The sequence below is a fragment of the Schistocerca piceifrons genome, chromosome 3 (genome assembly GCF_021461385.2).
Source record: "Schistocerca piceifrons isolate TAMUIC-IGC-003096 chromosome 3, iqSchPice1.1, whole genome shotgun sequence".
Lineage (NCBI taxonomy): Eukaryota > Metazoa > Arthropoda > Insecta > Orthoptera > Acrididae > Schistocerca > Schistocerca piceifrons.
Genome location: NC_060140.1, coordinates 959,393,479 through 959,408,237, shown reverse-complemented (window position 1 = coordinate 959,408,237; position 14,759 = coordinate 959,393,479). Strand labels below are relative to the sequence as shown.

At 37.8% G+C, this 14,759-nt stretch overlaps 1 protein-coding gene across 2 annotated transcripts in view; it reads left to right on the top strand.

The window, feature by feature from the left end:
• Positions 1-8,402, top strand: part of LOC124789898 (WD repeat-containing protein 91-like) — a 216,886-nt gene extending 208,484 nt beyond the window's left edge. For both annotated transcript variants that reach the window (XM_047257417.1, XM_047257416.1), the window contains one exon: positions 6,968-8,402. In XM_047257417.1, coding sequence (XP_047113373.1) covers positions 6,968-7,144 — 177 coding nt within the window. In that variant the 3' untranslated portion in view covers positions 7,145-8,402. The remainder of the gene's footprint in view (positions 1-6,967) is intronic.
• The last annotated feature ends 6,357 nt before the right edge of the window (positions 8,403-14,759 follow it).

Below are 14,759 nucleotides of genomic sequence, written 5' to 3'. Positions count from 1 at the left end.
CAGCGTGATTATGCGAGATACGCTTATATGATACAGAATCTCATCATCCCTAGCGAGGCTGATAAACCCCTGCTGGAAGGTCCAACCTTTAGATGGTGCTCCACCCTATATTGCTACATGAGTGAAAGATTTCTTGCAAACATTGTTTGCTGCCACTTCAGTCATGCTTGGCCTTCTAGGTCCCCAGACCTCAATCCATGTGATTATTGGTTGGGGGATAACCAAAAGTTGCAAGTGTACCATGATTATCTGACATCATCAGGGATGCTAAAAGACAACATTCGATGGCAATTTCTCACTGTACCTACAGATATGCTGTACAGTGATGTTCCCAACATTGCCCCTTGGTTACAGGTATTGTAGATGAATGATGGCTGGTATGTTGAGCATTTGTTAAAAAGAATCTTTGCTAAAAATCAATTGTTATGCTAATTATTCTTTTTTGTGAGAATAATTAGCATAACAATTGATTTGATCTAGTTCCAGTCTAAGGCTGATAGTGATTCCATAAGTTTCATTAAGATGATCGAGAGCTTATGGCCATTTATAACCCACTATTTTTGGTGTAATGTATTGGGCTTCTACAAAATAGTGCATCAGTGAGGGCAGTGTTACTTCATGCAGTCTGTGCACATGATTAAACAGTGCTGGACTGAACATGGGAGGTGCCTATTGCTACACTTTCCCCCAAAAAAAGAAGAGAGAGAAAAAAAAAGAAATGATAAGAACTAGACATTATTTTGGAAACTGATATAAAATTGCGTTCAACAATACCTCTGTCATCACAAGAGCTTACTGCTTCTGGGATATCATAATAAAAGAAGTTATTGAGATCAAATTATGCAACAACATCCTCAATAAAATGTGGCTTGCAGTTCAGTACAATGTGGAACTCAACCACCACAAGGCTAAAGAGGGAGCAGCAGACACCAAACAAAACAGTGCCTAATATGGCAAAAGACCAAGCACCAGTGACATCACAATCAGCACCATGACTATATAAGGGCAAGGCCAGCAACAATGATTATGATGAAGGAGCACATGACACATTGTTTTCTTTCATTTTTTTAGCCAACTAAGGACCGCATCATTTCAGTTCAGAAGGGATGGTATCATGCAGGCCATTGTTGTTCAACTGTAATGGCACTGTCAGAGGTGTCCGTATGGTTTGGATCATTAATGCAAATGTCAGAACGCTCCTAAACACTAGCACTGGAACGCTTGACATTTTTTCTGAGCAGAAGTCAAAGGCACTTAGATTAACTTTTGCTACATTGTTTATTGTGACTCTCTGCTGCACTTTTGTCTCAAATACCAGGAATAGATTCACTTGATTTCAAATCTGGAATGTTTATTGTGAAGTGTCTCGGTACATCCGACACACATTGTCGCACAGTTTGCTACTTGGTATCGGCAGTGATGCGAGGTTGGTCCGAAGATGTGACGAACATTGAAGGCATTGTCACTTTGTCGTTCAGCACTGTAGTGTTATCCAAGCCTTGGTGAATATGTAGCTATTTTGCACAAGGGGTGTTCATGGAATTCATGAGCCCTTGTTGAGAGATGTTGCCGACATCTCCGAACAAACTGTGAGGTTGTACCATTTGTAATGGCAGCATTCTTTATGGCATAACTGGCACAGCAGATTTTTGACTTATAGCAAAATCGTGGCACAACACGGAAATTTGGGGTCATCACTGTGGGGAATGGGGTACGTGCAGTGTGGTACCGGAATAGTGACATAGCATAGAGAAACATTTTCCACACTATTTATCAGTAATCACATATATGTAATGTGTAAGCATTACGAGCATACAGAACATACTAACTCTCACTGCCTTTTGGGGCAACAATCCTCATTTACTGATTCAGATATGTTATGCTGCAATAACTACCCTGGTAACATCTTTTCAATTCTGTCTATCTTCCACAAGTCTCTTCAGATTACAAAGCTGTTGATTTTAGATGTTCATTTACCTGCTGTACCTACTGAAACACTGGACCTCCTGTGTACTCTTTACTAGCATTTTTCATTTTATAACTTTTACTACAAAAGCATAATGTTTATGCTGCTAACTTTGCAGCTACGGTCCTCAGCTGCTATAAGTTTCAAGTCATTATACCTCACAGGCTGTTCTAAAAATTCCTGTGTAGATTTCACTGTGACTGGTAATTTCAGCATTTACATGTTTCCCCCCCCCCCTCATGAACCATGGACCTTGCTGTAGGTGCCACCACAACGGAGGGGTATCTGTTGAGAGGCCAGACAAACGTGTGGTTCCTGAAGAGGGGCAGCAGCCTTTTCAGTAGTTGCAGGGGCAACAGTCTGGATGATTGACTGATCTGGCCTTGCAACACTAACCAAAACGGCCTTGCTGTGCTGGTACAGCGAACGGCTGAAAGCAAGGGGAAACTACAGCCATAATTTTTCCCGAGGGCATGCAGCTTTACTGTATGGTTAAATGATGATGGCGTCCTCTTGGGTAAAATATTTCGGAGGTAAAATAGCCCCCCATTCGGATCCCCGGGCGGGGACTACTCAAGAGGACGCCGTTATCAGGAGAAAGAAAACTGGCGTTCTACGGATCGGAGCGTGGAATGTCAGATCCCTTAATCGGGCAGGTAGGTTAGAAAATTTAGAAAGGGAAAAGGATAGGTTAATGTTAGATATAGTGGGAATTAGTGAAGTTCGGTGGCAGGAGGAACAAGACTTCTGGTCGGGTGACTACAGGGTTATAAATACAAAATCAAATAGGGGTAATGCAGGAGTAGGTTTAATAATGAATTAAAAAATAGGAGTGCGGGTAAGCTACTATCAACAGCATAGTAAACGCATTATTGTGGCCAAGATAGACACGAAGCCCATGCCTACTACAGTAGTACAAGTTTATATGCCAAGTAGCTCTGCAGATGATGAAGAAATTGATGAAATGTATGATGAGATAAAAGAAATTACTCAGGTGGTGAAGGGAGACAAAAATTTAATAGTCATGGATGACTGGAATTTGAGAGTAGGAAAAGGGAGAGAAGGAATCATAGTGGGTGAATATGGATTGGGGGAGAGAAATGAAAGAGGAAGCCGTCTGGTAGAATTTTACACAGAGCATAACTTAATCATAGCTAACACTTGGTTCAAGAATCATAAAAGAAGGTTGTATACATGGAAGAATCCTGGAGATACTACAAGGTATCAGATACATTATATAATGGTAAGACAGAGATTTAGGAACCAGGTTTTAAGTTGTAAGACATTTACAGGGACAGATGTGGACTCTGACCACAATCTATTGGTTATGAACTATAGATTAAAACTGAAGAAACTGCAAAAAGGTGGGAATTTAAGGAGATGGGACCTGGATAAACTGACTAAACCAGAGGTTGTACAGAGTTTCAGGGAGATCATAAGGGAACAATTGACAAGAATGGGGAAAGAAATACAGTAGAAGAAGAATGGGTAGCTTTGAGGGATGAAGTAGTGAAGGCAGCAGAGGATCAAGTAGGTAAAAAGATGAGGGCTAGTAGAAATCCTTGGGTAACAGAAGAAATATTGAATTTAATTGATGAAATGAGAAAATATAAAAATGCAGTAAATGAAGCAGGCAAAAAGGAATACAAACGTCTAAAAAATGAGATCGACAGGAAGTGCAAAATGGCTAAGCAGGGATGGCTAGAGGACAAATGTAAGGATGTAGAGACTTATCTCACTAGGGGTAAGATAGATACTGCCTACAGGAAAATTAAAGAGACCTTTGGAGAAAAGAGAACCACTTGTATGAATATCAAGAGCTCAGATGGAAACCCAGTTCTAAGCAAAGAAGGGAAAGCAGAAAGGTGGAAGGATTATATAGAGGGTCTATTCAAGGGCGATGTACTTGAGGACAATATTATGGAAATGGAAGAGGATGTAGATGAAGATGAAATGGGAGATATGATACTGCGTGAAGAGTTTGACAGAGCACTGAAAGAACTGAGTCGAAACAAAGCTCCAGGAGTAGACAACATTCCATTAGAACTACTGACAGCCTTGGGAGAGCCAGTCCTGACAAAACTCTACGATCTGGTGAGCAAGATGTATGAGACAGGTGAAATATCCTCAGACTTCAAGAAGAATATAATAATTCCAATCCCAAAGGAAGCAGGTGTTGATAGATGTGAAAATTACCGAACTATCAGTTTAATAAGTCACGGCTGCAAAATACTAACGCGAATTCTTTGCAGACGAATGGAAAAACTAGTAGAAGTCGACCTTGGGGAAGATCAGTTTGGATTCCGTAGAAATGTTGGAACACGTGAGGCAATACTGACCCTATGACTTATCTTAGAAGCTATATTAAGGAAAGGCAAACCTACTTTTCTAGCATTTGTAGACTTGGAGAAAGCTTTTGACAATGTTGACTGGAATACTCTCTTTCAAATTCTGAAGGTGGCAGGGGTAAAACACAGGGAGCAAAAGGCTATTTACTGTTTGTACAGAAAACAGATGGCAGTTATAAGAGTCGAGGGACATGAAAGGGAAGCAGTGGTTGGGAGGGGAGTGAGACAGGGTTGTAGCCTCTCCCCAATGTTATTCTATCCCTATATTGAGCAAGCAGTGAAGGAAACAAAAGAAACATTCGGAGTAGGTATTAAAATCCATCGAGAAGAAATAAAAACTTTGAGGTTTGCTGATGACATTGTAATTCTGTCAGAGACAGCAAAGGACTCGGAAGAGCAGTTGAATGGAATGGATAGTGTCTTGAAAGGAGGATATAAGATGAACATCAACAAAAACAAAACAAGGATAATGGAATGTAGTCAAATTAAGTCAGGTGATGCTGAGGGAGTTAGATTAGGAAATGAGACACTTAAAGTAGTAAAGGAGTTTTGCTATTTGAGGAGCAAAATAACTGATGATGGTCGAAGTAGAGAGGATAGAAAATGTAGACTGGCAATGGCAAGTAAAGCATTTCTGAAGAAGAGAGATTTGTTAACATCGAGTATAGGTTTAAGTGTCAGGAAGTCGTTTCTGAAAGTATTTGTATGGAGTGTAGCCATGTATGGAAGTGAAACATGGACGATAAATAGTTTGGACAAGAAGAGAATAGAAGCTTTCGAAATGTGGTGCTACAGAAGAATGCTGAAGATTAGATGGGTAGATCACATAACTAATGAGGGGGTATTGAATAGGATTGGGGGAAGAGAAGTTTGTGGCACAACTTGACTAGAAGAAGGGATCGATTGGTAGGACATGTTCTGAGGCATCAAGGGATCACCAGTTTAGTATTGGAGGGCAGCGTGGAGGGTAAAAATCGTAGAGGGAGACCAAGAGATGAATATACTAAGCAGATTCAGAAGGATGTAGGTTGCAGTAAGTACTGGGAGATGAAGAAGCTTGTACAGGATAGAGTAGCATGGAGAGCTGCATCAAACCAGTCTCAGGACTGAAGACCACAACAACAACAACAACAACAACATGATTTTCAAAAACTTGGAATATATACCAGGGATCAAGCACAAACGAGATTACATATCAAATAGAGGTGACGACGACATGGCTTGTTTGTACTTGATTCTTGATATGCTCTCCAAGTATTTGAAAAAGGAGTAAATGCTGAAACTGTCAGTCACACTCAAGAATTTTGTTTATAGAATACTCATCATGGGATAATGTTTTCTTTTCGAAAAAAATTGTACAGGTTTCTCATCTACTGGTCCCTTCGTTCCTTGACAGTCCTCTGCAACACTCTTTTTTTCTCCTATGTTGCTGAAGGTTTTTTCAGTGGCCATTCTGTCCATCCATCAGATCTTTAGCACTCCTAATACCATGTCCCGAAGACCTACAGCTCCCTTACTGTCTATCTCTGGGACACAGAAAACAATGCTCCAAACAAAATGTTTTATATATTGTTTCCTAGTGTCTTAACTAATATTGTTCAATGTAGGTGGTTTCTCCTTATTACTGAAGCTATTTTAGTGCATGGAGTTCTGCATTTAATCTTCTGGGATGATCTAACAAACTCATATATCCTGATTTATTGTCTGATGGCCTTTGTTTTGGTATCTTCAGCAGACATTTGTTTAATGTTTTGTTGATATTTTGCCTGCACAAGTGGATGGCATTCTCAAAGATTCACCCTTTATTGCTGGTGGTGGACTAGAGTCTAGTCCTTGCCTGGAAGTTATACGTACTGTTCATGCTAACATCTGTGAGGGGTATACATAACCTCCAGCAAAGGACTAGACTCCTGTCTACCAGCAGCAGTAGACCGTGAATCTTTGAGAATGTCAGCTACTCATGCTGGCATAAGTCAAGAAAATCATTAAACAAATGTTGGTTGAAGATCCCTAGACAAAGCCAATATGGAATACATCAGTAAGTACAATGAAAGTCTGAACAGTTTTATATTCTTTCATTTTGTTACATAGGTACTTGAAATTAATGACCTGTTTTATATGTTCTCCATCCAGATAAATTTTTACTGTTAAAAGTTTTTGAGAATACATGTCAGTCATAGACTAGATTGTAGAACAAAAGCAAACTGGTGCTTTTCATTTATTATTAGATTAAATCTAGCATACAGTTCCTTCTGTAGACCCAAAGTGATGTTGCCTTCAAGGCTGTGCAATGTGTCAGAGAAACTTTTAAAGGCCTGTGTAAGCACTGTTCAGATTTGTTGAATAAGATGACTCACAATTCACACTTTTGTGTAGAGATGAAGAAATATTTACATGGAGAACAAAAGTTGTATACAGGAACTATATGGCTTCCTTAGCGTTCTTTGAGAAATACAAGAGTAAAAATTGAAATATGCACATCAATTAAAATAAAGATTATGTTTGTACTGCATCTTCTGTTATGAAACTTAGCATTTATTCCACTGATCACAGTACTGTTATAACTAAAGCATATTCTAAATATTTGCTCCCTATATGTTTCTAAGCTTCACATGATGGCAAATCTTCTTTCATTGTATTCATATTATTTCAGCCATCAGGATGTACTTTGTCACCTGTGCAAGAACTGAAACGCTACAAGTCTCCTGGCCCTAAAAGTTATGGTGTGTCTGGTCTTTCTATAGATTGGACTATTGCTGATCAACTGGCGACAGTAGTCACAGGTTTGAATGATGGAACCATATTTATGTCAATGCTTCTCACACCATAAGAGCTCCAGTGATATGAATGTGATTAGCTACATGTTTGGTGCTTCCGTGGCAACATAATTACTTAATAATGCTGCAAGTTTGGCAATAAAATTATTAATTAATGTTATGTTTGTACTATTTGAGGCAGAAGTTTACACCATGATTATGAAAATAATTATGGTACTTTCTTATGTACATATGTGTATGAATTCAATATTCAGAAATTGTTTGCTATGATAATTTAACAATGTAGAACTGATAACTTGGGCCACTTTATTGCAGTATGCGAGTACCAAGGGTATCAAAAGTAACATATCAGGAATGCATTCTGTCTAACATATAACATGGTTAGAAATCATAGAAGGCACAATGCATGAAGCTTTGCTCCATTGGATATTGTGTTTCCTGTATTCACTACAGCATTAACTCAACCATTAAGTCAGATATAATGTAATTTGGTTATGTAAGTCTGTTCTTTACTTCGGTACATAGTGCAAGCCAGTGACAAATGGGAAAGTTTTCCGCTCTCCAGGTGAATGAAATGTATTCATTCACTTTTTAAATGTGTATTAGTGGTTATATTTGTAAAGCAGTGCTGCAGAAGATAAAAGTCAATGACTACATGAAATAAAATGGTATTTATTGAGGCTTATGTGAAATGATTTTCTATGTAGATACCCCAAATTTATACAATCCTGTGACCTATATCTGTATTCCTAACAGTCAAACATATGACTTCAAAAGGTACCAAGTTGTGAGCATCACAACATACAAACATACCCGTTATCGAATTTCTAAGGTGAATGTTGCTTATTATTTCCATATTATTTTAAATAAATGCATAATGTATACAACAGTGTGTTGATCTACAATGAAACCATTTCTGCAAGAGAGTAAGGTAGTAGGTACCTAATATTTCTGCTTAAGTCAGCTTTTATATGTAATATGATGAGCAAAATAAATAGTAAAATAAATCGTGCATGGTATATAGGAAAACATGAACAGTGAATATCCACATAAGTAAGATGTTGAATATTGTCATAAGCATTAAAATTTGTCTTCGTCTCCAGCATATGGACAGACAGAACTACATTCCTCAATGCTGTAGCCTGACTGGACTATTAAAAGTAGCATAGCTGCCTATATGCATCAGTTTAAATATCCAAAATGTTTGAAGTTAAGATTTGCTGTTGAATGTTGTAGTTACATGAGAGGTAACAGAAACGTGTTTTCTGAGAAGTTAGTATCTAAATAAAAGTCATATATGGGAAGGTAAAATTTTGCATTCAGTTTTTTCAAAATTCCTTTATATAAGACAAGCCAGTGCAGTAGTTTCTGTTTAAATTTTTTTCTAAATGAGAAGACTGAAGATGTATAACATGTATCAACAGAACTATCTCATATCCTCATGAGGCCTTTTCAGCACAAGAAAATAAGATGCAAAAAGTGAAAACAGGTATCCTTATCTGGCAGTGGAGTCACATTGCTGCAAATCACCTATCTGTGAAAACTGCTGCATAAAATATTCTTAGAGTCACCAGGAGGTTTGTACCAGCTAATGGGTATTCCATTACACGACTCACTATGACCACTATAAACATGAAATTGAATAGAGGATGAGAGAAAGACCAGCAACATCTGTCACTGATTTTGCCTGTGTGATGTAATATGTGGTTGTGACGGACAGTGAGCGTCTCGTGGAGGATTCCAGTTGCGTAACTGCTTCATGGCTGGTAAGGATCAAGAAAGTGAAAAACAGTGCAACATGAAGAGTAAAATGAGGCTGATGTAAATGATGAATCTCACATTAGTTTTCCTATGCCTTAACATTTTTCATCATTATTTATCATAAGTTGCAAGAGCTGTAAAGCACCTTAAACATCTAGGGGGTGCATTTTTAAAAATGTTAGCATGGTGCATATGCAGCAATTCTGCTATACTTTGTTTATTTAATATTAATATACAGATTGGCACAGATAAATGTAGCTCACTGAAGTATAAAGGAAATACAGTGAAATTACAGAAATGAAAAGCTGAATTTCACTTAAAATTTATTCACAGTGAAAAATATGGTTATAAAAGGTACTGAAAGTGACGCCCTGCAACATCAATACACAGCTGTGCATATCTAAGGATATTCAGATACACACAGCATATTCGGATATGCTGTGTGTTGCTCTTTAAGTGTCCCCACAGGAAAAAAAAAAATCACATACTGTTAGATCTGGTGAATGTGGTGGCCATAAATGTTCGCTAACAGTTTGTTCCTCAGTGAAGACATCATGGACTCATTCTAGAGATATGTTAGATGGGTGGTATGTTGCCCTGGAAGAAGCAGTATTGTCTTTCATATTCCGTGAGTTGAGCACAAAATGTATAAAAATTTCCATACAGGCTTCCGTGTTGAGGGCAGTGTCAAAAAATATTGGTCCAATGATGCACATTCCTGTTATTGTGCACCAAAAGCCTATTTTTTCATCATGGAGTATTTCCTGACACAAACGTTAGCGTTTTTCATTGCTCAGTTGCTCAGTACCTTTTGTTATGTGAATTCACATGCCCAGGAATATGAAACCATGATTCATCACTCATGATGTAATGTAAAGGGTCTAAAAAACCATCGTTGGTGTCATGCAAAAGGCAAGCACAGTAATCTACAAATTTATGACTGGAATTCCCTCATAATTGCTGAACAGTTGTCATATGACAAGGCTTCAAATTAAGAATTTTCAGTATCCACTGGCAACTCCCCCTACTGACATTTGCCTGTTGGGCTGATTTATGTGTACACTTCTTTGGGCTCTGAATAATTCTTCAGCAAATGTCTTCAGTAACTTCTGGTGTACAGACTGAAGAATTCTTTGTCATTTTACACTTTGCACTGATCCATGGGTGTGCCAGTTTTCATACAGACTCTGTATTGCTCTCTTTGCTGCTAGTCCTCTATCCAGATACTTGCTCCCAAAACTTTTGCAAGTTTCCTTAATCAAACCTGTTTTCACATATGCTTTCACAATTTCAATTCTTTCTTCTATCACGAAAGTCATTTTGCAGACCACAAAGAGAAATGTCTAACTTCACTGATGAAATAAACTGAAATTCTCACAGGAGAATGCTAACAATCAGTTATTGCATAGAACTGTCCAATGTTATAGCTTTGTACTCTATTTCAGAAGTCTTAATATTGGATTCACATTCAAAGGGGAACCAGGCTACTTTTAATTGCACTAACCTGTTTAAATCCTAAGCACTTTTAAACCTCTATGGTTTCCATAGCATGATTTGAGTCAGAGTTTGTTTATGTATGATGTAAGCATGGTTATTGGTGGAAGCAGCTCAGCTGTGTTACAAGCAAGTACAGAACATTAACTGAAATTACCTTGTGTGGTATTATGTCATGTGTAAAAATGCGAAGTTGTACCACGGGTCGGAGTCTACGTTAAGCTGTAGGTTCCCCTATAATTGGCTGGGTAAGCCAGCTTGATGTTTGGAGGCAGGCAGTGGCATCCTCCAACAGGACCTAGTGAAGCACTGTGGTGTTCATACCAATCTTCAGATTGATGACAGTTGTACTTTAGTAGTTATAATATTATTAACAGTGTTAAGGAGAAGGATATATTGCTACACACCAAAAGATGACATGTTGAGTTGCAGAGGGGCACGACAAAAAGACTGTAACCCATTTGGCTTTTGGCCAAAACTTTATTCAGAAAAGAAAACACAGAGTAACACAAGCAAATACATCTCATGCACACATGACTCATCTCTGGTAGCTCAGACCAGAATGCCTTGACATTCGGAATGGCTGCCAGAGATGATGGTAAGGTGTGTGTGAGGCATGCTTGCTTGTGTGAATGTGTGTGTGTTTTCTTTCCTAAAGAAGCCTTTAAAACAAAGGTGTAACAATCTCTTCATTGTGCCTGTCTGCAAGTCAACGTGTCATCATTATGGTGAGTACCAATATATCTTTTTCATAATATTGTTGATTTTCCAACCTGGAGTTTACATTGTATGACATTAAGATATTTTTACTCCATGTTAGAAAAAAGATGAGAATTTATGTGATCTCTTTACAGGTCATCATGATTTCATTATATAAAAGATATTTATAATATTTTCACATGTAAAAAAATAAAAAATAAAAAACTTATTATAATAACCAAAGAATGGAAAATCCAGGATGGAATGTAACAATATAATGAACAATATAATGTAAAAATATAATGAAAAGTGTAGTTACTATTCATCATATAGCGCAGATGCTGAGCCGCAGAAAGGCACAACAAAAAGACTGTCGGAAAGTTAGCTTTTGGCGAACAAGGCCTTTGTCAAAAATAAACACACACACACACACACACACACACACACACACACACACACACCACATGCATGCAAACGCAACTCACACACACGTGGCCATAGTCTCTGGCAGCTAGAGCCAGAGTCCGTAGTTGTGTGTGTTTTCGTTGTGCCTGTTTGCAACTCAAATTGTCATGTTTGTAGTGAGAGTTCATAATACTGTTGATATTCCAATCTGTATTTCCCTTATTTGACTTTATATTGACCACTACATACTCGCATGACCAGAATTCCTGTCCTCCTTGCCACCACACTTCACTGGTGCCCACTGTATCTAACTTAGACATATCTATGTCATTTTGAATGTTAAACAGAAAACAGTTTATTTTGAAACATGATAAAAGTTATTTCTTTTAAAAGGACACTGTTGCAAATTTTATATATTGCATAACTTCCAGAACCTAAGTAAGTGCTATCCTGTACAAATAAAAAAAGCCTTAATTCTGTCCTGCTTATTAAAAAGTGTGGACTTGATTGACACACAATGTCAATGGAACTTTTTGTTTGACTTTTGGTTAATGAACTTTCCCAGTGCACAAATCTAGTGCCCTAGCACTCCTTTTAGTTATTGCAGTTCTGTTGGTCATCATCTCAGTTGCAAGAGTTTGGTCGATACGTTTATTACTAATAAATGACACACTTTCTCTCTAGTAGTTATTGAACTCCTGACTATATGAAATCATCATAAATCTTTATTCAACACCAGCTTCTACTAAACTGGTACTTCAATGATTTGCAGTTACAATCAGAATTTATTACACAAGGGATATTCAGAAAGTAAGGTCCAATTTCTCATAAAACATAATCATTACAAGGTTTTTTTCAAAAAAACTGTTTTATTTGATTCCTTACGTGTTTGTCTATTTTATATGTAGTTTCCACATTTGTTTAAACATTTGTGATTACCTTCTAAAAGCTTTTACACCTGTAAGTCAGATGTCTGCTGCCTGGAAAGATAACCAGTCTCTAACTGCTTCTTTCACTGTGAAACTCCTTTAGATAGTGGAACATGTGAAAATAACTTGATGCAAAGGACAGACTGTACTGTGGGTGGACATCTGTTTCCATCCAAAATATCTGATCATATTTTGGGTGTGAAAGACAGAATGAGGTTGGCATTCTCATGCAACAACAAACCTCCAGACATCAGGAGGCCAATGGCATAACCTTACATGTTGAGGTTGTCTGCTTGGCCTTTACTTTGACAGGTGATGGCATGTGACACCATTCCACTGACTGACATTTAGACTCTAAGGTCATGTGAGAAATCCAAGTCTCATCCCCGAGTGACAATGTTCTCTAAAAAACAATCACCTTCCTTATGCTATCAGTCCAAAACATCAAGCGCACTAGCAAGTATTTGCATTTTGTGTGTTGCAGTAAGCAGCCTGGGAACCCAACATGCACAGAATTTGTGAAACTGCAACTTCTCAGAGACAATTTTGTGCAAAGCTTTTTGGCTCACATTCGGAAATTCCAATGCTAAAGTTGACACTGTGAACCACCAATGTTCCTGAATCTTTTGTCCACAGCTTTGACCAAATCTTCCGAGATCACTGATGGTCAGCCTGATCACGGTTCATCGATCACGGTTCATCACGAACATTTTCCTGTCCGTCCTTGAAAGCTCTCACCCACTTATGCACTTGTTGTTACTCATCTATCAGTGAATTTCCACTGCTGGAATGTTCCTTGCTGTCAAAAACCAAGTCACTGACTGTATTTCACAGTCAGTGGACTGATCAGTTGTTTTAAAAATTTTGAAGTGACACTGTAAATGCACACTGTGACAATACCAGTGCAGCAGCACTGCTTGACAAGCAAGGCATGCTGGGAGGCAATGTACACGCACGTTTCAATTTTCATGTGACATTCAATTAGCCATGGTGATTTGGACCCTACTTTCCTAATAATGGTTGCACATTGTCTATTCATCAATCAAGAGATTACTCATTAGCATGTGTCTTTATGTTTGGCTGACATCCAGTTCAGACTCTGACATTCAACCAACTAAACAAAATGCTATTTACAGTGCAGTGCAGCGCAGGGATGTCAAGTGCAGTGCTACAGCTCTTGTTTCCGCATGAAGACCATATGAATACTTCCCCAATAAATAGAACAACCACAATAGAAAATGTTCTGTAATAAACCTTGATACATGATAAATATAGTTCTAATCCTCGAAACAATCTTTCTACTCAACTTATCATAATGCACAGCTATGTATGCTTGTTCATTTAAGCACCATCCTAGTATGGGATTTGCCTATTAATCAAATGGTTTCATTTTTCCTTAAATCTTACTAATAAAACAAAGGAAAACCTTGTACCCTCTCACAGTCGTACAGCAATTAAACTAGGTATCATAGAAATGCCTAACACAGGATTAGATCATGTCTACTCTGTTCAATCTACCACAAAAGTCAATTATGTTTACTAGAAAAATGTCAAATGAGATTTTATTATGTAAACAGTATTTTGTCACAGAACACACTATCTGTATTAAAATGTGACTAAGGAATGCATTGGATTTTCTGAAATCTTACAGCATGCTAAATCTTCACTGTTTCAAGTTTCACTATCTAGCCTATGCATTCTAAATCTAAGCTCACAAGAATAAAAGATTTAAAAAAAAATATTTTGCTACTGCCACTTTCCACAGAGAAACAAAAATTACTCTTCCTTTTCATATATTACATATGACAATTTCCCTTCTCTCCTATGGGAAAAAAAAACCAGCAAACTGACAGGATGAAATAGACTCAGTAGCTGTCCAATATTTCCTTTGGGACAGAAGGGAGTTCATTATAGTAACATATTATCACTCAGCAATTGCAGTACCTCTCGCCAGAATACATCCATCTCAGACTAGGCCAACCAAGAAACACCAATTAAAAATCACAATGTGCATTCCTTCTCCTCATACAATAATACAACATAATAATTATAGTGGTGCCTGTCCTTTTTATCAACCAACAGACCTCTAGGCTTTTGTTGGGTGCATGCAGTCACCAGCAGCTGCTTGCCAGAAGACTCTGCTATCAAATTTGACCAAGAAACAGCTTTATCTCACAGCCAACCCTTCCTGTCACTTCTACAAACCAAAGTCATTCTCTCTCTCACAACATCCAACACAAGTTTATAAAGATAGTTAACTTCTTTACAAACAGCTAACAATATTTATCTATATTTCCTACTTTGCTTCCCAAACAATTGTCTTGTACTGCATGGTAATGTCTCAATTCGTTTTGGCAAATATAATTGAGTAAACTGTTGT